The 21,702-nt window shown below is 38.5% G+C and overlaps 1 protein-coding gene across 23 annotated transcripts in view; it reads right to left on the bottom strand.

The window, feature by feature from the left end:
- The window catches only part of CAMK2G (calcium/calmodulin dependent protein kinase II gamma), a 400,936-nt gene that overhangs the window by 6,451 nt on the left and 372,783 nt on the right, over positions 1-21,702 (bottom strand). For 12 of the 23 annotated variants that reach the window (XM_082267524.1, XM_082267541.1, XM_082267535.1 and 9 more), the window contains 4 exons: positions 19,904-19,948; positions 17,137-17,185; positions 5,961-6,086; positions 4,160-4,235 (listed from right to left, as the gene is read on the bottom strand). In XM_082267524.1, coding sequence (XP_082123650.1) covers positions 4,160-4,235; positions 5,961-6,086; positions 17,137-17,185; positions 19,904-19,948 — 296 coding nt within the window. The remainder of the gene's footprint in view (positions 1-4,159; positions 4,236-5,960; positions 6,087-17,136; positions 17,186-19,903; positions 19,949-21,702) is intronic. The other 11 variants (XM_082267546.1, XM_082267530.1, XM_082267527.1 and 8 more) reach the window with 1 other exon arrangement.

The raw sequence follows: 21,702 nt of genomic DNA, 5'->3' as shown, positions 1-21,702 counted from the left end.
AGTCTAGCCCCATTAAGTGCACCCTTATAGGGAGGAGCGGGGGTTAAGTAATAACAAACCCGACTCTGCCACTCACCGCCCACATCACTGGTGATTGGTGAGTCCCTGGACAGGGACGGACGTGATGTCATTGGACACCGGAAGTGATGTAGAGGCCGGTGGAACACATACCCGCTTGTACTTCAGGGTTACGAAAATAGCGTGTGTTCCACTAGCGCTGGATGCGATCTGCAGTGGCGCTATAGATGCCTCTGCATCGCTTGTGGTGTGATCTGTGGCATCCTGTTGGGGAATGCCAGTTTAAACGAAAGCATAATACGTAACCCCCTTTTATAAAAAGATTACACTGCAAGGAAGCAACGTGGGTAAACTGATGGGAGCTTAGTACCTGACATGAGCCATTTGAGGTATATAGATGTACATACATACATACATACATACATATATATATATATATATATCTTTGTGCAAGGTTAATTGGTATGCTTTATGTGGATGGTACTGTAATGTGCATGGTGTTTTCTGATATTATACACCATTAATTGGTGGCTGAGGGGGCGGGACCTACTGAGTGAGGTCCGTCTTGTAGATATAAATATATAGTGGGTCATTCAGTCCTCTGTGTCTGAGGAAGAGGGTTGTTCCTTGAAACGCATCAGCCGAAGCTATCACGAATACCATCAGGTCTCCCTGCAGCATTGGAGCAGTCCACTAGTCCTGGAGGCGTTTTGTCGATGTTGTGGTTTGGCATGCACATTTATTACATGCGTTTGTGAGTATTATGTGTGATACCTATTTTATCGATTCAATAAATGTTATAATGGAAGTGCATTAGAACGGTGCGCCCTTCTCGTTTTTGTTGTCTTTTAGTACTTTTGGATGCCCATAGTCCTGAGAGGGCAGCAAGATCCTAGGCACTGTCGTCAAAACTTAAGACACATGTATTTTCTCCTTGAGCACAGCACCTGAGCGCAGAAGAGTTACTTTTCTGCATTGCGGGATGATGACCGTTTTTAAAGTAGTGCTGTCTGAGGCCCCAAACTTGCATTTCGTCCTTATCCCTTGTGCACAGAGATTCCTCCAGATCTTTGGAGTTTTTTGATATTATGTACTGTAGAGATCATGATATATTTAAAGTCTGCAATTTTACGTTAGTAACATTATTCTGAAATTGCTCTGCCATTTTAGATGCAGCTTTTCAGATTGGTGAACCTCTGCTCATCTTTACTACTGAGATACTCTCTAAGATGCTCTTTTTTTACCCAATCTTGTTACTGACTCATTGTCTATTAACCTAATTAGTTGCAAAATGTTCTTCCAGCTACCTGGCTAGTACCACTTACTTTGCCAGCTTTTTGTTGCCCTGTCCCAACTTTTTTGAGATGTGTTGCTGCCATCAATTTTAAAATTATTATTTTTTTCTCCTTAAAATTGTATACATTTGATATGTCTTCTAATTTAGATTGTGAATAAAATATGGGTTTACAAGATTTGCAAATCATTACATTTTTTTTTTATATGTAGATTTTACACAGCGTCCAAACTTTTTTGGAATTGGGTTAGCAAAATGTCACTGACACTCCTTTGTTTGCGTTTCCCCAGACTCCTGAAATGTTTAGTTATTGTTCTTCATAGAACAACTCCCATGGTGGTTTCGTTCTAAACTTAAACAGAAACAATCAGTTCTGTCCATGATACTTTTTATAAGAAATTCCTTAACTTCACTTATGTATAATGATAGTCTCTACTGCTGCATGGCATTTCAAGAAAACAAAAATTAGGATAAAAAAATTAGGATAAAAAAATTTTCTTGGAGTACATTTCAGGAAACAGGATCTTTGTCTTAAATGACTGGGTAAAGCAGCCATCTTCAAGTGACTGGACAATGGCAAAAAAAGAAGAATGGCAGCCACAGCATAACCCCACAGGATCTTAGTCTTAGATGACTGGGATGACCAAAAGCAATGCAACAGAGGGGTGGGCAACACAGCAACAAGTTTCAACAGGCCTCCAAAACAAAATGGGCAACAGAGGGCTTGGAATCAGAGAGCATTAGAAGATGCCTGACTATCCATCTGGTATAACTTACCAACGTGTAAAAAAGGAAGACCAGGTGCCTTAAAAATCTGGGAAACTGATGCTTCATGCTGAAAACCCTATGAAGCCCTGACAGACCTTGTAGAATGTGGATTAACAGGAAAGTAAGGAATCTAATCCTTCAAGCTGCAGGCTCAGATGATGACTGCTTAATCCACCTGACAATGGTGGAATAAGAACCAAGATGTCCCATTAAGGGACCCACAAATATGACAAAGGGGAAGATTTACTAAAACTGGTGCACTCAGAATCTGGTGCAGTTGTGCATTGTAGCCAATCAGCTTCTAACTTTAGCTTGTTCATTTAAGCTTTTACAATAAAACCCAGAAGTTGATTGGTTTCTATACAGAGCTACACCATATTTTGCACTCTCCAGGGTTAGTAAATAACTCCCAATGAGTGAATCTGATTGTCCAAGGCCCCATGCACTGGAAGTTTTTAACGCTGTTAGGGGTGTCTGGCGATTTTTTGTTTTTTTTTTTGCCACTAAATGCCCCTGCATGTTAGTCTATGTATCCATGCAAACACAGGCAAGCAGAAAAAAATGCCACTGCTTCCAGGAGCAGAAGTGTTTTGGCAGAAAAAACACTTGATGCCTGTAAACGTGTCTAAAATGCATGTTCGCACAAGGAGTGTTTAGCACTTGAGAAATAACTTGTTTTAATGGCCAGAATAAATGGGTATTTTGGCCAATTAAAAAGATGCCCAAGTGATTGACACGCCTAAACGTATTTTATGCATTTACAAGCGTCAAGGGTTTTTTCTGCCAAAATGCTGGCCAAATGTCCAGTGTGCATGAGGCCTAAAGGAAGCAAGCTTGTCAACTGAGAGTAACACCCTTTGAGAGCAGGGCATAAGAACCTAAGCACAATATCCTGGTTAAGTTGGAAGGAGGCAATCACCTTTTGGAAGTAACAAGAACTTCGGATGAATGAAAACCTTATAACCCTCACTATACAAAGTAGGCCTTTAAGGTGTGGTGGTAAACTTTACAAGAATATTTTTTTATTTTTTATTTTTTAAACTTTACAAGAATTACATTTGTTTAGCCTTCAGGAGGGCAGGCATGACTAACTATGATAGACCCCTGTCCCATAGTGTTTAGGCTTCAACAGCCAAGCTGTTAAGGTCAACGATCGAGGATAGCGGACCAGAGCCTGGAACAGAAGGAACACTCTCTCTCAATCCTGCAAAGCAGATAAGGAAGAAGCTAAATATACACTAGTAGAATTTCATTTGACTTTTTTTTGGAAGAAAGTTCGTTTTTCTATCATTAGTGGGGCAAAAATCTAAGAAAAACTCAAATGAAGCAGGATAGCAAAATTTTCATTAATGTACGAATTTTTAACATTACATGTGGTTTTGTTCAGTAAAGTCTATTAATTCCAAAATTTAATGTTAAATGTAAACCAAATCTTGAACTACTTTCAAATGACATTCGAATATATTCAGAATTTTCAAAATACTTTTCTTATGAATTTAAAATTCTACTAGGTTATACTCGGCTTTAGACACCCAGAGGTCTGCACACATATTTGTATCTGCTCTCATTCACCTCTGCTACAGATAAAGGTCAGTCCATCTGAACAAGTAAATCTGAACAGAGCTTTGCTTGCTTAGAACAGCTGACATTAAGGCCAGGCACACATATATGTGAATCGGATGTGTTTTAATCCGCATCCAATTGGCATGACATGCAAATGCTCCCAATAGAGCTGTTTCACATATGTCCCAGGCAGCCGGGGTGCGGTTTCCAAAAGGATCCTGTGTGTTTTTGGGTCTCATTCAGGTGTGAATTCAGGCAAAAATTTGCCCATTAATCGAACCTAAACCGGTGAACAGAAACGCACCGGTGAATAAGAGATGCTGCAGATATGTACATTAGATCAAGGACTTGCGCTCCTTGTAAATCATCCCCTACTTGATTCAAAACCCCCCAAAATCAGACTTTAGACACGTTAATTTCCAATGTTTCTACTAGAAACAGTGTAACATTTGTGCATGATTAAATATTCAATTACTAAAAAAAAAAAAAAAAAAAAAAGAAGAAAATATCACTCACGTATAAGCATCAAAATCTCCATTGTTAATAGCTTCAATCAATTGCTCTGTGATCTTTATAATCTCCTGTTTTCGCACTGCAGAAGAAGATAGAGACTTAGTAACATGGAATATATAGCATAATTTTTTCACAGTTCTAGTATTTCTAAAGACCTTTTAAGGTTAATAACACAAACAAAAGTATGATTTACTGGGTTCATTAGGTAAATCAACTGGAAGGAAGACAAAGGTAGAACATGAAGATGTTCAGCAGCAAACTCCACTCCAATATCTAACCTCCTTGCTAAATCATGGTAAAACCATAATCTCTTTGAGCCCTCACACATACTGTATATTAGCAATAGGAAATAATTTAAATAGAATCATTTTCAGGTGCAAGTTTCTCTTCTTGTAGTAAGCAAGATGAGTAGGTCACTGAATTTACCCATAAACTATTCTATAAAATTAAATAAATGGCGCTGCACATCTTTTTTAAAGCCTAATAAACTATAGTTACATCTTATAAATGTAGCTGCTGTAAATTTTAGTGATATGAGGGAGATATGGGCAAAATCAAAATCACATAAAAAAAGAGGGAGAAGGCATTATCACATTACATGTTCCTCACTTTGCAAGGTGTAGCATTCCTAAATCTACGTTTTTTTTATTTTTTTTAACAGAACACAGATTTAACAATGCAAGCCAATATACATATATAAACTGCAAACCAATGGGCCACAGTCTGTGAAATGTTCCACAGCACTTAAGTACAAGAAATTAACTTCTCTGCTGTTGACGTTCACACAACACATACTATACTGTATGTATTGTCGGTGTCTGCTTAATGAAGATATCAAATGACAGTAATGTTCTGCATGTCAAGTTACCCATGTGATAAAAAAAATTACCCTGGGGGTAGAATGAGTTTTTTTTATAAGATTATCGTTTATACTGTTTATGGTCTGCTAACCTGACGGATGATTAGTAACAAAATATAAGTACAAAATAGAAATGTTCTCCCTCTTCATATCCTACCACAAGTCAACAAGAAAGGTTAAGACAGACTGCAGCAATTTTACACCACATTTTGACCCCCAACACTTTTATTGTTTTATAGGCTCATAATTGTAAGCTAAATAGGCCAAAAAGCAGGTGAAAACACAAGATTTCACACCTAAAAAGACATTGTATGTATCTGAAAGCAGAAAATAGAGGCCTCATCCATTTTAATGTAATATATCAGCATTTTTAAAGATCAAGCTTTTAACCACCAAAGAGAAAGAAAGTACACCGTTTATGACATACAGCCATGTGATCAAGAAAATAGCACAAAAAGCCCATATTGATCTTTTGAGCACAGGTAGACACTTCCTACAATGAGATACAATAGGTCAGTACAGTTAACAGGCGAGGGCTGGCACAGGGCAAAGACCACACAAAGAAGTTCAAATCTGTGGGGGCTCTCCATGTTGTCAAGAGATTTTAACACATGGCTTTGAAAGAGGTTTTGTGTTCTGCCCTGAGCATACGCAGAAGGCAGTATGTCCAGTTACTACAACGTCTGTATTTATACAATTACATTTACAAAAATAAGTTTGTAAAAAAGAGCAGCGGTTTTTACAATGTGATAGCTTGTGACCCTATCACTTCTCCACAGGCTGATGGTTGCCAGCCCTCCTCTGATAGGTAGGGACTATATAGAACTGCTAAAGGAAAAAGTAGGTAGGTGTGAAAATTAATAGTGATGATTAACATATATTGGTAACTAGGGTGGGTCAGTACCAAAGACGCTCTACTGGGCTGCAATCTAACAGCTAACTTACACAGTGAATTGCTAAGTGTAAATGGTACAACTGGAGTGAGCATAGGCTCGGGCTGGGCATGCTCTATCTCCAAAGTCTGACCTGGGCTTTCCCAGGCTAGAACTTTCTCCTCGCAAGACTGGGAAGCTGTAAAGAAGCATATACGTTAGCAAAATAATGACCACTAAAACAAATAAATTTACTGCAAATCAAATTATAATAAAAAGACTTTAGGACAACAGTTGTGCTTTTCCGTTTAAAAAAAATTATACACACGTAACGCATTATAACTAAAGCTGATCATAGATTTAAGATAGCAGCTAAATATTAATTATCAATCTTTCTTCCTTTTTATAGGAAACAAAATGCGTATTTTAGGTACTGCAAGAGAACATACAGGGGTTGGACAAAAATACAGAAACACTACATTATTTGCAGATGTGAAAGTGATGACATGTTTCGCATTGAAAAGGGAAGTGATGTAACATCAGAAACCTAGCTAGCAGGTGGAAAGCCTCACGTTGGTCATTCACTGCGTGCGCTGTTAGTAATACAGAGTTATGTCAGAGCTTACTGGGTTTCAAAGTGGGCATATTGTTGGTTCCCGCTTAGCTGGTGTCTCTGAATGAAGTTGCCAATTTATATGTAGTGTCGCAAGGTATCGTATCAGTTTCCTGGAAAAACGTCGTCTGATAAGCATAAGGGCAGTCGGCATGGTAAACTGACCGAAAGCGACAAAAGGACCTTGCACAGGATTGTGACCTGGATTTTTGCATGAAGAGTGTTATTAGATTCTTATATCCACCATCCAAAACCTATACTTGTCAATTCCAAGGAGAATTCACACTGTCTTGGATGCCAAAGGCAGTCCAAAACCATATTGGGTAACAATTTAGTTATTTTACCATACTTGTTGCCATAATTTTGTCCAACCCTGAATCTGTATGCAGCTCAGATACCCTTAGGCTTCATGCACATGGACGCTTTCAGGCACCTGATGTAATCTGCTGGTGTATTTCTGTACTCAAGATACACAGCAATAGCATACAGCCACCCATAGTAATCACTGGCTGTGCACAGGTATATGCAGCGCTTCGTAAATTGGCACTCGCTCATGGGCATAAATTCCTGGACGCATAAAAGCTGAGCTTAGGAATTTACACCTGGGCACAAGTTTATGCAAGTAGTGCTAGCTTACAGTGATACATTACTATGGGCAGATGTACACTTCAGACGTAACTCACAGGCACAGAAATATGCCCTTAATTTACGTTCGATGCATCTGAGTGCATGACACCTATTTTTTTTTATTTCAACAGAACACTAAGCTACCACTCAAATATAAATATATTTCCCCTCAGTGACCATTTAATAGAGTATTAATGAATATCCTATAAATACGTGCGTCTCCCATTGAAGCAAATCAAAATAGCCAGTTTGTCAATTTTATGTTTGCATACTGGGCTATTTAAATGCAAATTTATACTCTGGGTGGGCACCAAAGGTTAAAATTCCTTCCTAGGCTAGGTTCTCATGACTAGCTGATATACTAGAGGTAAGATTTTTATTATTCTTTTCATAAACAGATACTTGTGTCTTTTCTTCCTACAAAAATACTGGATGAAAACTTAAAAAAAAAATAATTGTGATATTTTGTTGACACATATTGCAATACATGTTTAAGCTGGCCAACTGCATCAAAGTAATCCCTCTTTAGCCAGTCCTGCTCTGCCACTGCAAATGCTAATGTGGACACAATGCCAACCTGGGGCAAACAGACACAAAATGGAGCTACACGGTCTAGGGCTGGCCACTGACCTGCAATATTTATCTTGTATTGCAGGTCAGTGGCAAGACCTAAACCATTTTGTTCTCCCCCATTTTGTGTCTTTTTGCCCCAGGTTGGCATGGTGTCCACAGTAGCATTTGCAGTGGCAAAGCAGAGCAGGACTGGGTAAAGAGGGATTACTTTGACGCAGTTGGCCAGTTTGAACATGTATTGCAATATGTGTGAACAAAATATCCCAATTTTTTATTTCAAAGTTTGCATAAAAGGGTATAGCAGTATTCAGAGAATTCATCCAGTTTTTTTAGTGGTAATGTGGTCACACCCCTTTAGCACTTGATAAAGAGTATTTGCAAGGGCAGTTATTGGGATCTGAGTTTATCTTGTTTCCTTCCTATAAAGCTTTACCAAAGGCGTCACCTGAATTGCTAGTGTATTTTAAACACGAACAATGAACTTTTCTTATTTGCTCCCATATGGTCGGCTAAATATGCCATTGCACATTTGTGTTACAGCTATTCGATAAGTGCAAAAAAATCCCTGATGACTTAACCAGAAAACTTGTGAGCACAAAACTTTCTGTGAGCTCTGCCTGTGCACATGGATGGGTAATGGAGATAAGGAAGGGGGAGGAAATGAGGAGTGTTCTTTGTAATTCATCAGAAATTAAACAAAGAGCTGACAACACATGCTTTCGAAGAATTCTGAGTAAAAAAATACAGTGCTGTCAAGTCAAAAGGTAAGGCAGGCCATAGATTGGGGGGGGGGGCACAGGGAGCGGTCTTTGCCGGTAGAATACAATTATTGGTAGTGGCTATAGCCACTGGCAATATTGGCATGCCAACAATCCGACGTGCTGGTTGATGGATTGACTTGAGTGCATTCAGCCTGCCTTAGATAGTTTGAATCTTGTTTGGTTCCCACTGAACCAGCTAAGATTAAAACCATCTATGGCCAGCTTAAGAGTATACTATAATTGTTGCCACATCAACAGTGTCTATACTTGCAGAGTGGTCAACCACTTCCATAACACTGTACTGTAAAGAAATGGCAGGGAGGTGGACAGGAATTACTGTACTCTTAAAAAGTTCAGGCACTGTTTGGAGAACCAACATATGACAGTGTGCGTAATGAATGTTAGCCCTCTGCAGCTAAAGGGGACACAAAACACTAGGGATGGTGTTGTGCAAGAACAAACAAAAGATTCCTCTTTTCCGAGGTAAGCCTCAAGTGGTTTGTAGTCATCACCCCCTAGCGCTGGATTAGGAGGAATCTTTTGCGGTTTATGTATTTCTGTAGAAGCCTTTTATAAACCACAGCTCAGAAAACACATTCAAGCAGCCAGCATTCATTGGACACCTCAGATCAGTCACAATGTATGGAGCCAGAGTGGCACTGTACCTTGTGATCCAATCACAGCCATCACAAGTGTAAACACTAAAGTTTACAAACATTCAGCCCATTCACAACAGGGAAACGCCCCATCCTCTAATGTAAATAGGCTGAATGTTTGCAAACAAAGCAGGAAGGAGAGGGAGCTTGTGGGGACGTTTTGGAGGTGTTTTTTCTTTTTTTTTTTAAGTGCCACTGTCCCCCAATCAGTGTGGGATTTATTTTAAAGGTCGAGGGGGGATGGGGGCTTCCAATGATTAGATACCCCCCACTCCCAAAAGGGTAGTAAAGTGCCCCTGGCTATCCATGATTGTGGGATTTTTTTTTTCAAAGTTAAAGAAATGAATGGTAAATGTAAACAAATTAAGTTTTTCTTTTTTTTCCTTTATATAGTAAAAAAAAAATGGTGTAAGTAAACACAAGCAAAAGAAAGCTCTTCCTGCCTGAAAAATATATATACAAAATTAATTTGGGTGCAACACTATGGCCTGGTAATATAAGAATATGTACAGGAGAGTACTCAAGTGGTTAAAGGGATAAAACATGAGGAAATGTGCACATATTACAGCGATACACAACTTTTTTTTTTTTCTTTTTATTTTGCCTTGACATTGGCCAGCTTTCCTCAACCTCTTCAACACAATAGAACCCTTCGAAATAACTTTCCCGTCTTAAGGAACCCCAGCTAAAAATTTCTATCTCTATAACTCGTGATACATTGGTGTGATGGTCAGTGGGAAGAATGCTCCTTACGTATGGGGACATTGGGAAGAATTATCCCTTATAGATAGCTAAAGATCAATGGTGTCAGTGGGAGCTTATCTCAGAGGTAGAAATTGGTCATTACTCAAGGAGCCCCTAGCAACCACTGGAGGAACCATGGTTGAGAACGTATATATATATATATATATATATATATATATATAAAAAAAAAAAAAGTATGGCACAATCAATAGGTCTTGTAATGTTTTGAAAGGCGAGTAAGAATTCTAGTGGAGGTAAACTCACTGAATCACCAAAATAAGTAAGATGCTAGCATTTGATTCAACTTATGAGTAATATTGTTAAAACTGAAGTATCAAATTTAGATTAAGTTGACCTTCAAGATATAAAGTATGCAGTGAACCAACTTTTTTTTTTTTTTTTAAATGCACTGACAGCAAACTAGGGGGAAGCTTACAAGCCCTGAAAACTGTTTGGTTCCCTTAGGCTGGCCATACACTATACAATTTTCTTATTCAATTTCCTTTAGATTTACCTTAAACTATGTAGTGCAAGGGCCTGCCTGACTGCATACAAATTGAAAGTGTTTAGGTTTGACCCTATATTACATGGTTTTGGTAAATCTAAAGGAAAGTTGAACAAGAAAATTGTATAGTGTATGGCCAGCCTTAGTTATTAAATAGGTCCCTGGGTCTCTAAGCTTGCAGATCAAAATGAACTGCAAGGCACTAAATGCTACATCATGCACTGATAAGAACATGCATGCTGAAGAGAACTGAACAGGTCATGGGGCAAAGAACTGGTTTCTCACAAGGGTCCATCATATCAATGGGTATCTATGGAAGACGCACAACAGTAAAGGAAGAATGTGAGGGAAAGAACACAACACTCCACTCAGAACTTACTGGCTGCAGTACACAAACCAAACTGTGACTGCAAGGACTGAGTCTGTATTTTGCTTTCACTTTGGCTCCATCCTTGGAGAAGCAAAGGGCCATCCCCAGGACAGAGAAGCGATGCTGATCCGCATGCAACAAGTTAAATGCACAGGAGACAGGAATGCAGTTAATATACTTACAAACAATAAGAATTGTTTTCATTGTTGATCATAAACATAACATATAAGTAAAGTAATTTAAAGTGACAATTTCCCCTGTAAAATTCTAAAATATATGTAAAAAAAAAAAAGCCAAATAAAAGCATTTCTGAATTGGGTAGTTATCTTAATCCTATTTGTAGATGTAAAGTTACCTGCATTCAAGCCCTACCTACTAGTACAGTAAGTAGCTATGTAGAGGGGAGGTGACCATGTTTTTATCATCATTCCCGTTATCTTTTCAGTGTTAAAACCAGAACAACGGTGCTAATCTAAATCAATTTATTACACAGCAAGATGATCTTATGTTGCAGCTTTAACGTAAACTAGTTCAGTTGCTTTAAAGGACAAGTTAACCATTTGTTAAATTATTTGGACCAGATAATACTACTGGACCAGATAATGCTACAACCAAATCTGGTAAGTATTTCTAAATTGAACCAGCATATAAACAAATCATTTTCAACATTACTTTAATACAAGGTCCTCTTTTACATGACATGCACTCATCAAAGCCTTTCTTTATGTATGAAGGGCTCTGTAGTGAACACTGTCAGAGTAAATACAAGCCTTGAGACACAGGACTGCATTCATGCTTTTCTATACATTGTTAGGACATTTTATCATACCTATAAATTAAAAAAAAAAAAGTTCAAACACTATTTTAACTATTCTTTCCTCTGATCACATCTGACTATTGCAAACTGTTGGCGCTATATAAATCTGTTGTAATAATAATTGCAACTGAGAACTTAAAATTAGTGGCAGGTAAAGCCAAGCAATGCCAAGTACCCACTACAGAAATACAGATAGCTTTGCTTTTGAAGTGCTGCTTTTTTTGCTTCGTAGGCTTTCCATACAGAATGCGATTCTTAGTCATGGTTCATCGCTTTAAAATACAATGTATTTTTCCTGATCCTGACCAGTCCACATGAATAATGAGAAGCTGCTGGTGTAACCTGATCGTTCTTGTTACAAGATCAGGTGAAGGAAGACAGAATGTAAATTTGCAGCCACCAGGGGGAGACTGTGCAAACACTATCCCGTCAACACAAAATTGCTAAAAATACAGACTGCTAACATTGAACAGTGAGTTTTGGAATTTTTTATTAAATACAACCTGCACATTTTAATAGAATATACATTGCTTTTTAGGATTAACAACTTATTTACTGCAAAAAAAATCAGTAAAATATTTAAGTTCACTGCCAATGTAAAGTAGGGCACATGCTATAAGAATTTCATGGCATCTGAATGGCTGAAAGGTCAGACCTATTAAAGCAGCTACAGCGATTAAGCTCATCTCTTTGACAGCACAGCTGAGGTCTTCTTGTAAGGCTATTCATCAATCCAAGGATCAGTTTTCCCAACTCCGCATTGGGTTTGTTGTTTTTAACCTAAAGGCTACATAGCTGTCATAAATGTAGGACTTTCACATTTTAATATGTAGGCATATAATGGCATTTGTAAGAATGTAACATGTTAACAAATGCTAACTGTTCTACAAATGTGACGAGACAAAATCAATGAGTAATACTTAACGTGCCAATTCATGGTGAGGGATCTTTCTGAAGACAGCACTTCACGGCTGTCAAATGTTATTTTCCCATTTAGTGTTATAAATAAATAAGTACCGTCTTGTAGTTTTTAAAGATTGATGTCTATTCTCCCTCTACTCTGCTCGATCTTGGTAAAGTACATGTTGTCTCAGCATATCACTGCATCATTTATGAGATGAAACACATACTATTACTATGATCTGGGGCACAGCCTCCTAGACAGAGTTCTAAATACATTTTACCATACAGATCATTCCTTCCTCTGTCACTGTTACACAAGATAATATGATGGAGACCAATGAGTACAATTAGGGAAATGGATGTCCAAGTTCTTGGATTAGCTGGCATTTTAGGCTAACTGGAAGGCTGGAGCAATTACTTGCAGTTAACAAACAACTGCATTATTTTGCCCAAGGTAAGGCAAAAGGGTATATATTTACTATAATCAAAAAAAAAGGCATTTATAATGCTTTTTTTCATATATATACAAAAATGTTTTGTCTTTTATTTCTATTTTAAACTGAATTGTTTGTTTTACAAGATGAAGGTTTACAATTGCTTTAGGGTTTCAGATGCTCATCTGAATTTGTCTTTTACGGGGATTGTATACTGTATTATCAGTGTTAACAATTCTAAGTTATTACTGTAGTGTTTACCATAGAATAAGCCTGTTTGTTTTATTTCCCCACTCATCCTCAGCAGCTCATACTTGGGTTACATCATACTTGCATTTTCTTTAATCTCCCAGTGCAGTCTCCAAAGGATAAAAAAACAGGAACTTTACAGTATGGAGGAGCATGTTACTCACCCCATGGGACAGTTTGGGCCTATTAGCACTGTCACACGAACAGTCCATAGACTCATGTAACCTATGATTCCAGGGACTTGTAGCTCTTCTTTACTCAGGGCAGCTAAACAGAGTAGAGGAGTGAAAGGAAGTTTAGCATGTACTGCTAGGGAGGACTATACTAAAGTGGACTTTTTTGATCTGTGTGGGCAAAGCAAAGATTGGATTTAAAGTCCAGTGGGTAAAATAAGTATTTGAACCCCCAAACAAAATATGACTTTGCACTTGGTGGACAAACCCTTGTTTGTAAGCACAGACGTAAGATGTGCGTAGCTTCTTGTAGTTGGTTACCAGGTTTGCACACATCTCAGAAGGGATTTTGGTCCACTCTTTACAGATCTTCTCTAAATCCTTAAGGTTTCTTGGCTGTCACTTGGCAACTCGAAGTTTCAACTCCCTACATGAATTGTCTTTGGGATTAGGGTCTGGAGATTGGCTAGGCCACTCCATGACTTTAATGTGCTTCTTCTTGAGCCACTCCTTTCTTGCCTTGGCAGTATGTTTTGGGTCATTGCAATACTTGAAGACCCATCTACAACCCATCTTCAGTGTTCTGGCTGAAGGAAGACGGTTCCCATTAAAAGATTTTACAATACATGGCCCGTCCATTGGCCTCTCAATGCGGCAAAGTCAGCCTGTACCTTTAGCAGAGAAACAGCACCAAAGCATAATGTTTCCACCTCTGTGCTTGACTGTAGGGATGGTGTTCTCCAAACATGGCGAGTTGAGTCAATGGCAAAGAGCTAAATTTTGGTCTCATCTGATCACAGCACTTTCTCCCAATCCTTCTCTGGATCATTTAGATGTTCGTTTGCAAACTTCAGACGGGCCTGTACATGTGCCTTCTTGGGGAGGGGAACCTTGTGGGTGCTGCAGAATTTCGGTCTATGCCGGCGTATTGTGTTACCAATGGTTTGTTTTGCAACCTTGGTCCCAACTGCCTTGAGAGCATTCACAAGCTCCTCCTGTGTAGTTCTGGGCTGATCCCACATTTTTCTCATGATCATCCTTACCCCATGAGGGTAAATCTTGCATTGGGCTCCAGACAGAAGGCAATTGATGGTCATTTTGTATTTCTTCCATTTGCGAATATTCGCTCAGTTTTCTTCTCACCAAGCTTTTTTGCTGATGGTCTTGTAGCCCACTCTAGCCTTGTGCAGGTCTACAATCTTGTCCCTGACATCCTTTGACAGCCCGTTGGTCTTGCCCATGATGGTGGGTTTGAAAAGAAGGAAGAGATACTGTGGACAGGTGTCTTTTATATACATAACAAGTTGTCATTAGGAGGACCTCCTTAAATTGACAGGACTAATTTGTATACAACATGAGCACATACTGTAGCCAGTCAGTGGGAGCCAGAATTATTGTTGGTTGGTAGGGGATCAAATACTTATTTTACTCACTGAACTGAAACTCAATTTATAACATTTGTATTATGTCTTTTTTTCTGGATTTTTGGTTGATATTTTGTCTACCAGCATATCATTCAAAATAGACCCTTCATTTCTTTGCAAGTCAGCAAACTTACAAAATCTGCAGGGGATCAAATAATTATTTTCACCACTGTATATTGGTTTGTAGTTTAGCTACTACTAAAAGGCAGCTCGCAGGGCCTCAGTACAACCTATGCCTCTCTACTTAAAGTAGAGCTGGATCGAGATCAAGCTTAGGTAAGTTTAAGGGGGGGGGGGGTCTGGGGAGGAACCACACACAAAAGTTTTTGTTTACCCTAAATAATGCTCCCCCAATATTTTGTATTCCTGATATGGGCCTACTGTCCCATGTACTTGTATGAAAAATTATCAGGTCAGTTTTCTGTCTGTGCTGGGAACTCAGCCTGCTCTCCTCCAATGATTAGACTTTTGCTGTCACACAACCCCTCCACAGCTATTCACTGGGAAGACTAGTTTGCTACTGCTTCTCCTCCCCTAGCGCTCTGAGCTCCTTATGCATCTGAGCACAAAAAGTGGCTTCAAACACGCTTGTGACCCCTAAAAGTTTCAAAAAGTTAAACTCGATAGACATCTTTTTTTTTTTTTTTTCCTGCCGTCACTTTTCTATGTTTCTATGGTATTCGATCACTTCTAAATAAGGGGAAAAAAAGGTATTTATACCTTTTTTGTATATGTAAACACAAAGGCTTTGCCTTTAATTTCTATTTTAAACGGAATGAGCTGTTTTACAAGGTGAGGATTCACATATAATTTAATGAGTAGAAATGTATTAATGTAAAAAAAAAAAAATAAAAAACGACTTTTACAACCTCTTTATCAACTATTGAGATAAGATATTGGTTGCACACGAATTGCACCGTTTTCAATGAGTTGTCCCAAACCCAGACTTGCATTGTGAAAAGCAGCAGTAAAGTAGAACTATAGTGCAGTGTTGAAAAACAAGAAGCAGAGCCTTTTGGGAGGGAGGGGGAGCAGATAGCTGGTTTTGACAGGTACCCGCTCCCACGTCCAGCTGATGTTGCAGTGGCGAGGTAAGCAGGAAGTTCGGCCCCCCCCTCCTGCTTTTCCCGTGGCCAGGCCATTCACAAAGCGCAGCACGCTTCGCGTATGCGCAGGCTTCACTGCCGGTTTCCCTTAGTGGAGATGGTAGCAGCAGCACCCAACCGCCGATTAAAACATTTTTGGACAGGTAAGAGTCCTAATATTAAAAGTCAGCAGCTACAGAATATTTCTGAAGGAGCCTGAAGCTCCGCTTTAAAGGCTAAGTTCACCTTTTGGGAAAAAATAAACGCACATATTTCTGCAGGGGAAAAAAAGGGCATTATTTTTTCCTACAGGAGCCTGGAAACCATTGCACTTGTGATCAGTAGATTGTGGGTGCTCCTGCAGACTCTCAGTATAGCTATCTCCCCATACCTCCTATATAGGCAGACCGTTACTGAGATATACAAGCTGTCTGCCACAATGGAAGACGGTAGTTGTAGTTCGTTCATTCCCAGAACAAACTCTGTAATTGAATTACATAGCCCTAAATAGGAGTGTAATTAGTAAAAGGCTCCCAAAGGTGAGCTTATCCTTTAGGCTCTGGTCACACAAGCCCGACTCCAAAGACGCGCAACTTTCAGTGCAACTTTATAGGCCAAATTTGATGTGATTTTTTACACTCTGTGGTAAGGAAGTCGTATCAAAATCGGACCAAAGTAGTGCAAAAACCTAGTCTGAAGTCGGACAGACTTGTGTTGCATCAGTTAAGACAACTCTCAAACATTGAATTTCACAAGTCGGATCCTATGTTGCATCAATGTGAACCAAGCCTTAAAAACAAGCTTTTTTTTAAAATAATAACATAGTTATAATATTTCTACCATCAAGCTGATCACGTTTACATGTATAGTAGCTATGGAAAAAAAAAAATGACTATAAGTTAGCAATTTTGGTTCTTAATGAATGTAATCATTTGTTACACGTAAATATAACAACAGCATCAAGCAATGCAACGGTGTTTATCATAATGGCTACAACACTAATGTATATGTAGCCAAAATGAATATTAAGGTTTACAAATAATGACAACATCAGGCTTTAACGGAACTCAGTAGTGAGCTGGCCACTTGACTCAAGCATTAAGTAAGTGAATCTTTAGCCAATTCGGCCAGACACAGAGGTTTCCAAATTGTATGAAAGCCAGCCATTTTATCAGCTGCAGACTACAAAGCCCAAGAACACAAACACATAACAGACTATTAAACTAGCTCCAGTTGTTGGTGTAACCACAAATAAGTCTTAGATAAATGGATTTTAGTTCAGCAAGTGTTCAGGGTATGTGACAGAAATAGCTACCTTTCAAGTCTTCATCTTCAGTTGTGGTATTACAGCTCTCAGTTGATCCCTGCAAAACAAAAACACGTGAGTACATATGAATACAAAGAAAATACATAGTGCAGTAGACACCATAATTGTTTATGTAATCTGAAATGTTTCATTTAAATGGATATTAAACCCAAACACCTTTTATGGTACAGAGAATATACCAATACAATGATCAAAAAGAATTTACTATTTAATCAAATATTAAGCGGTATCTTATTTTGCGAGATGTGAGAATCTACACCAACTGCAGTCCTGGAAATGGCAATTGTGCAACTGAAATCAAACACATCAGCGATGGCATTGGGACATTTTTAGGGATACGAAAGCTGTACTGTAACAAATTAGGAGGCAGTAAGACTTATTTCCCTTGTGCCAGGATATACAGGTGCATATCATAAAATTAGAATATCACCAAAAAGTTTATTTCAGTAATTCAATTCAAAAAGTGAAACTCACATTTCATATAGATGGGTTACACACAGAGTGAAATATTTCAAGAAATGTTTTTATTTTAATGATTATGGCTTACAGCTAGTGAAAACCCAAAATTCAGTATCTCAGAAAATTTAAATATTACATAAGACCAATAAAAAAAAAAATGGGATTTTTAATATAGAAATGTTGGCTTACTGAAAAGTATGTCCATGTACAATATAGTATGCACTCTATACTTGGTCAGGGCTCCTTTTGCATGAATTACTGCATCATTGCGGCATGGTATGGAGATTATCAGCCTGTGGCACTGCTGAGGTGTTATGAAAGCCCAGGTTTCTTTGAAAGTGGCTTTCAGCTCATCTGCATTGTTGGGTCTGGTGTCTCTCATCTTCCTTTTGACAATACCCCACAGATTCTCTTTGGGGTTTAGGTCAGGCGATTTTGCTGGCCAATCAAGCACAGTGATATCATGATCATTAAACCAGGTATTTGTATTTTTTGGCAGTGTGGGCAGGTTCCAGGTCCTGCTGGAAAATGAAATAAGCAACTCTAGAAAGCTGGTCAGCAGAGGGAAGAATATCCTGGTAAAGGGCTGCGCTGACTTTGGACCTGATAAAACACAGTGGACCAACACCAGCAGATGACATGGCTCCCCAAATCATCTGTGCATTTTTTGCATTTCGTTTGGAAATCAAGGTCCCAGAGTCTGGGGGAAAAGTGGAGAGGCACAGAATCTAAGTTGCATGAGGTCCAGTGTGAAGTTACCACAGTCAGTGGTGATTTGGGGAGCCATGTCATCTGCTGGTGTTGGTCCACTGTGTTTTATGAAATCCAAAAGCAGCACAGCCCTCTACCAGAAAATTACAAAGCACTTCCATCCTTCCCCCTGCTGACCAGCTTTATGGAAATACTGATTTCATTTTCCAGCAGGACTTTGCACCTGCCCACACTGCCAAAAGTACCAATACCTGGTTTAAGGATCATGGTATCACTGTGCTTGATTGGCAAGCAAACTCGCCTGACCTAAACCCCATAGAGAATCTGTGGGGTATTGTCAAATGGAAGATGAGAGACACCAGACCCAAAAATGCAGATGAGCCACTATCAAAGAAACTTGGGCTTCCAAAAGACCTCAGCAGTGCCACAGGCTGATTGCCTCCATGGCACAGTGCACTGATGCAGTAATTCATGCAAAAGGAGCCCCAACCAAATATTGAATGCATATTATATTGTACATGGACATACTTGTAGTAAGCCAACATTTCTGCATTTTTTAATGGTATTATGTAATATTCAAATTTTCTGAGATACTGAATTTTGGGTTCACATAAGCTGTAAGCCACAATCATCAAAATTAAAAGAAAGAAATGCTTGAAAATATATTACTCAGTGTGTAACGAATCTAAATAAAATATATGAGTTTCACTTTTTGAAGTGAATTAAATTAACTTTTTGATGATATTCTAATTTTATGAGATGCACCTGTAAATCAGGCAATGATTAACAAAAATGTGGTATGCCAGCCATCCAAGTCAATAGATGTAAGTCCACACGATTTGCACAATATATTTGTTACTCAATTTCAGACAGTATCAAGGATACCTACACTCCAGTCTCTACTACATAAAGGCATTCAGTTTAAAATGAAAACTGGGGTCTACCTTGGTGTAGTCTTGCAAAGTTTTACGTTTGATATCCCTATCCCAAGTTTTCCTCTTTACAGTGCCATGTAGTTGCTTACGCGATACCTCTCTCGACCACACGGGCCTTCTGGGTCCTATACTTCTAGTTCCTCATCCCAGTTTTCTCCCTTTTCTTATTTCCACTCTTACCCTCTTCCCTTCCTGCTTTCTCCTTTCGATTTCTTTTTTTTTTTTTTTTTTTTAACCATCTTTGTTTACCTTATATTATGCCAGGTTTTACTTAGGCTATTCCCCATTGTGGATTAGCCAATGGTCCTTTCGTTGTTCTCAGCCATGCACATCTTTATCATAAAATCCTTATGTTATTTACATTGCTTTTTGGGTTTGATGCCTCTACTCAACCTGTTTGTCTCAGGGCAACACAACCATTATTTTGGAATGCTTTTTATTGATTTGTACATATCATGCTTTAGGCGATAGCCACTGTTGCGGACTTGTTATAATTTTGGTGTTGTGTCCTGTGCTTTCTTTTTATTGAAATCTGTATTAATAAACATATTTTTACCTCTAAAATGAAAACTGGCTCTAACATATAGGTAAAGATCAACTGCATAGAAGAATGTGTATTTCGAGATGGTAATATAAATGATCAGGCTTACTTTTATTCCATCTGTGGCATTATGAACAACAGTTGTCTGAGGTTCCTAAAAAACAAAACAAAAAAAAAACAACAAAGAAGTGGAGAGAGAAAAACAAAAGTCAGAATAAGGAAAATCATTAAGTATCACACACACATTACAAAAGAAAGACTTCTAAATTATTACAGAGTGTATACAACACAAACACCATAGAAGAACAGTTAGCTTGCGAATACTACAAAACTGCGCAAAAAAGGCTAGCAACACATGTAAAACTGTTTTGCATGTAAAAACTTTAAAGTATAGTAACAGAAACCTTATATAGAAAAAACTACAGTCGTGGAAAAAAAAAACTTAAAAAACTTAAAATATACCATGTTTAACACTTCATGAGTAATTTACAGATGGGAAAATGTATACAAGCTATTAAAATTGTGTCCCCAAACCTTCACACCCCCTTAAATTGTAAGGATAACCATATCTGTAATGGTGGAAAGACTACAAGGAGATAAGCCAACACTGGCAATATGGCAACTCTATTTATCCAAAATAGTGATGTGCTGCTGATAGTGCCCAAAAATCTCAAAATGTGGACATCTAACCACTCAAATAATAAATAAATTATAATGCTAAAAAATGATCAACTTCTTTCTGTGTCAATTAAAGTCACATGCATATATTAATAATAGAAACAGTCTTGTAGGGTCTCCAAAAACAAAGATCACACATTCTTCCACCTCTCATTCAAAGATCACGTGCAGCACTTCAATCTAAAAGAATGAACACCACAGGTGCTTCAGATGGGTCCCCATCTTTAAATTAGGACCTGTATGCTAAAAAAGGGCACCATTGCCTTCCCCACAGCATAAGAGATAAATAAATAGGTGTATGGACTGTTCACTCTTCATCCAGTCACTCTGGGTTAGTGTCCCTTTAAACGGTTCACTTGGCAACACTCATACATTTAGGCTTGCTGAGGCTCTGCTCTGGCTCCAGGTATACCAAGGCTTCACTGACCGCCAAATCCAAAATCTAGGTAGGACAAGCCTTCCTTGACTGCAGTGATGTGGCTGGAGCCGGAGCAAAGTCTCAGCTGACCTAAATGTGGGAGTGAGGGTTACCGAGCAGACCTTTTGATGGGTCACTAACCCAGAGTGATTGGATGAAGAGTGAGGGGTCCATACACCGATCTATTTATCCCTGTGTGGAAGGTGCTGGTGACCTATATTAACCTATAGGTTCTATTTTAAAAGGTGGGGGTACATCTGAAACACCTGTGGTGGTCACTCTTTAGGATTGAAGTGCTGCGCAGGATCTTTGAATGAGAGGTGAAAGAATCTGCGATCTTTGTTTTTGGAGACATTAAAAGACGATTTCTATTCTGAATATATATGTGTGGGACACATTATTATTTTTTTTATACACATCTATATAGATTTGTTTCTTGAGGATATACAGTATCTCACAAAAGTGAGTACAGTCCTCACATTTTTGTAAATATTTTATTATATCTTTTCATGTGACAACTCTGAAATTACACTTTGCTACAATGTAAAGTAGTGAAGTAGTGAGTGTACAGCTTGTATAACACACCTGCTCCCCATTCACACCTGAGACCTTTTAACACTAACCAGTCACATGACACCGGGGAAGGGAAATGACTAATTGAGCCCCATTTGGACATTTCCACTTAGGGGTGTGCTCACTTTTGCTGCCAACGGTTTAGACATTAATGGCTGTGTGTTGAGTAAGGCTGGCCATACACTATACAATTTTCTTGTTCAACTTTCCTTTAGATTTACCAAAACCATATAATATAT

This window comes from Pelophylax lessonae, assembly GCF_965119305.1.
Source record: "Pelophylax lessonae genome assembly, chromosome: 9".
Lineage (NCBI taxonomy): Eukaryota > Metazoa > Chordata > Amphibia > Anura > Ranidae > Pelophylax > Pelophylax lessonae.
The sequence above is the reverse complement of the archived record's forward strand: the minus strand, read 5'-3'. Positions and strand labels throughout refer to the sequence as shown.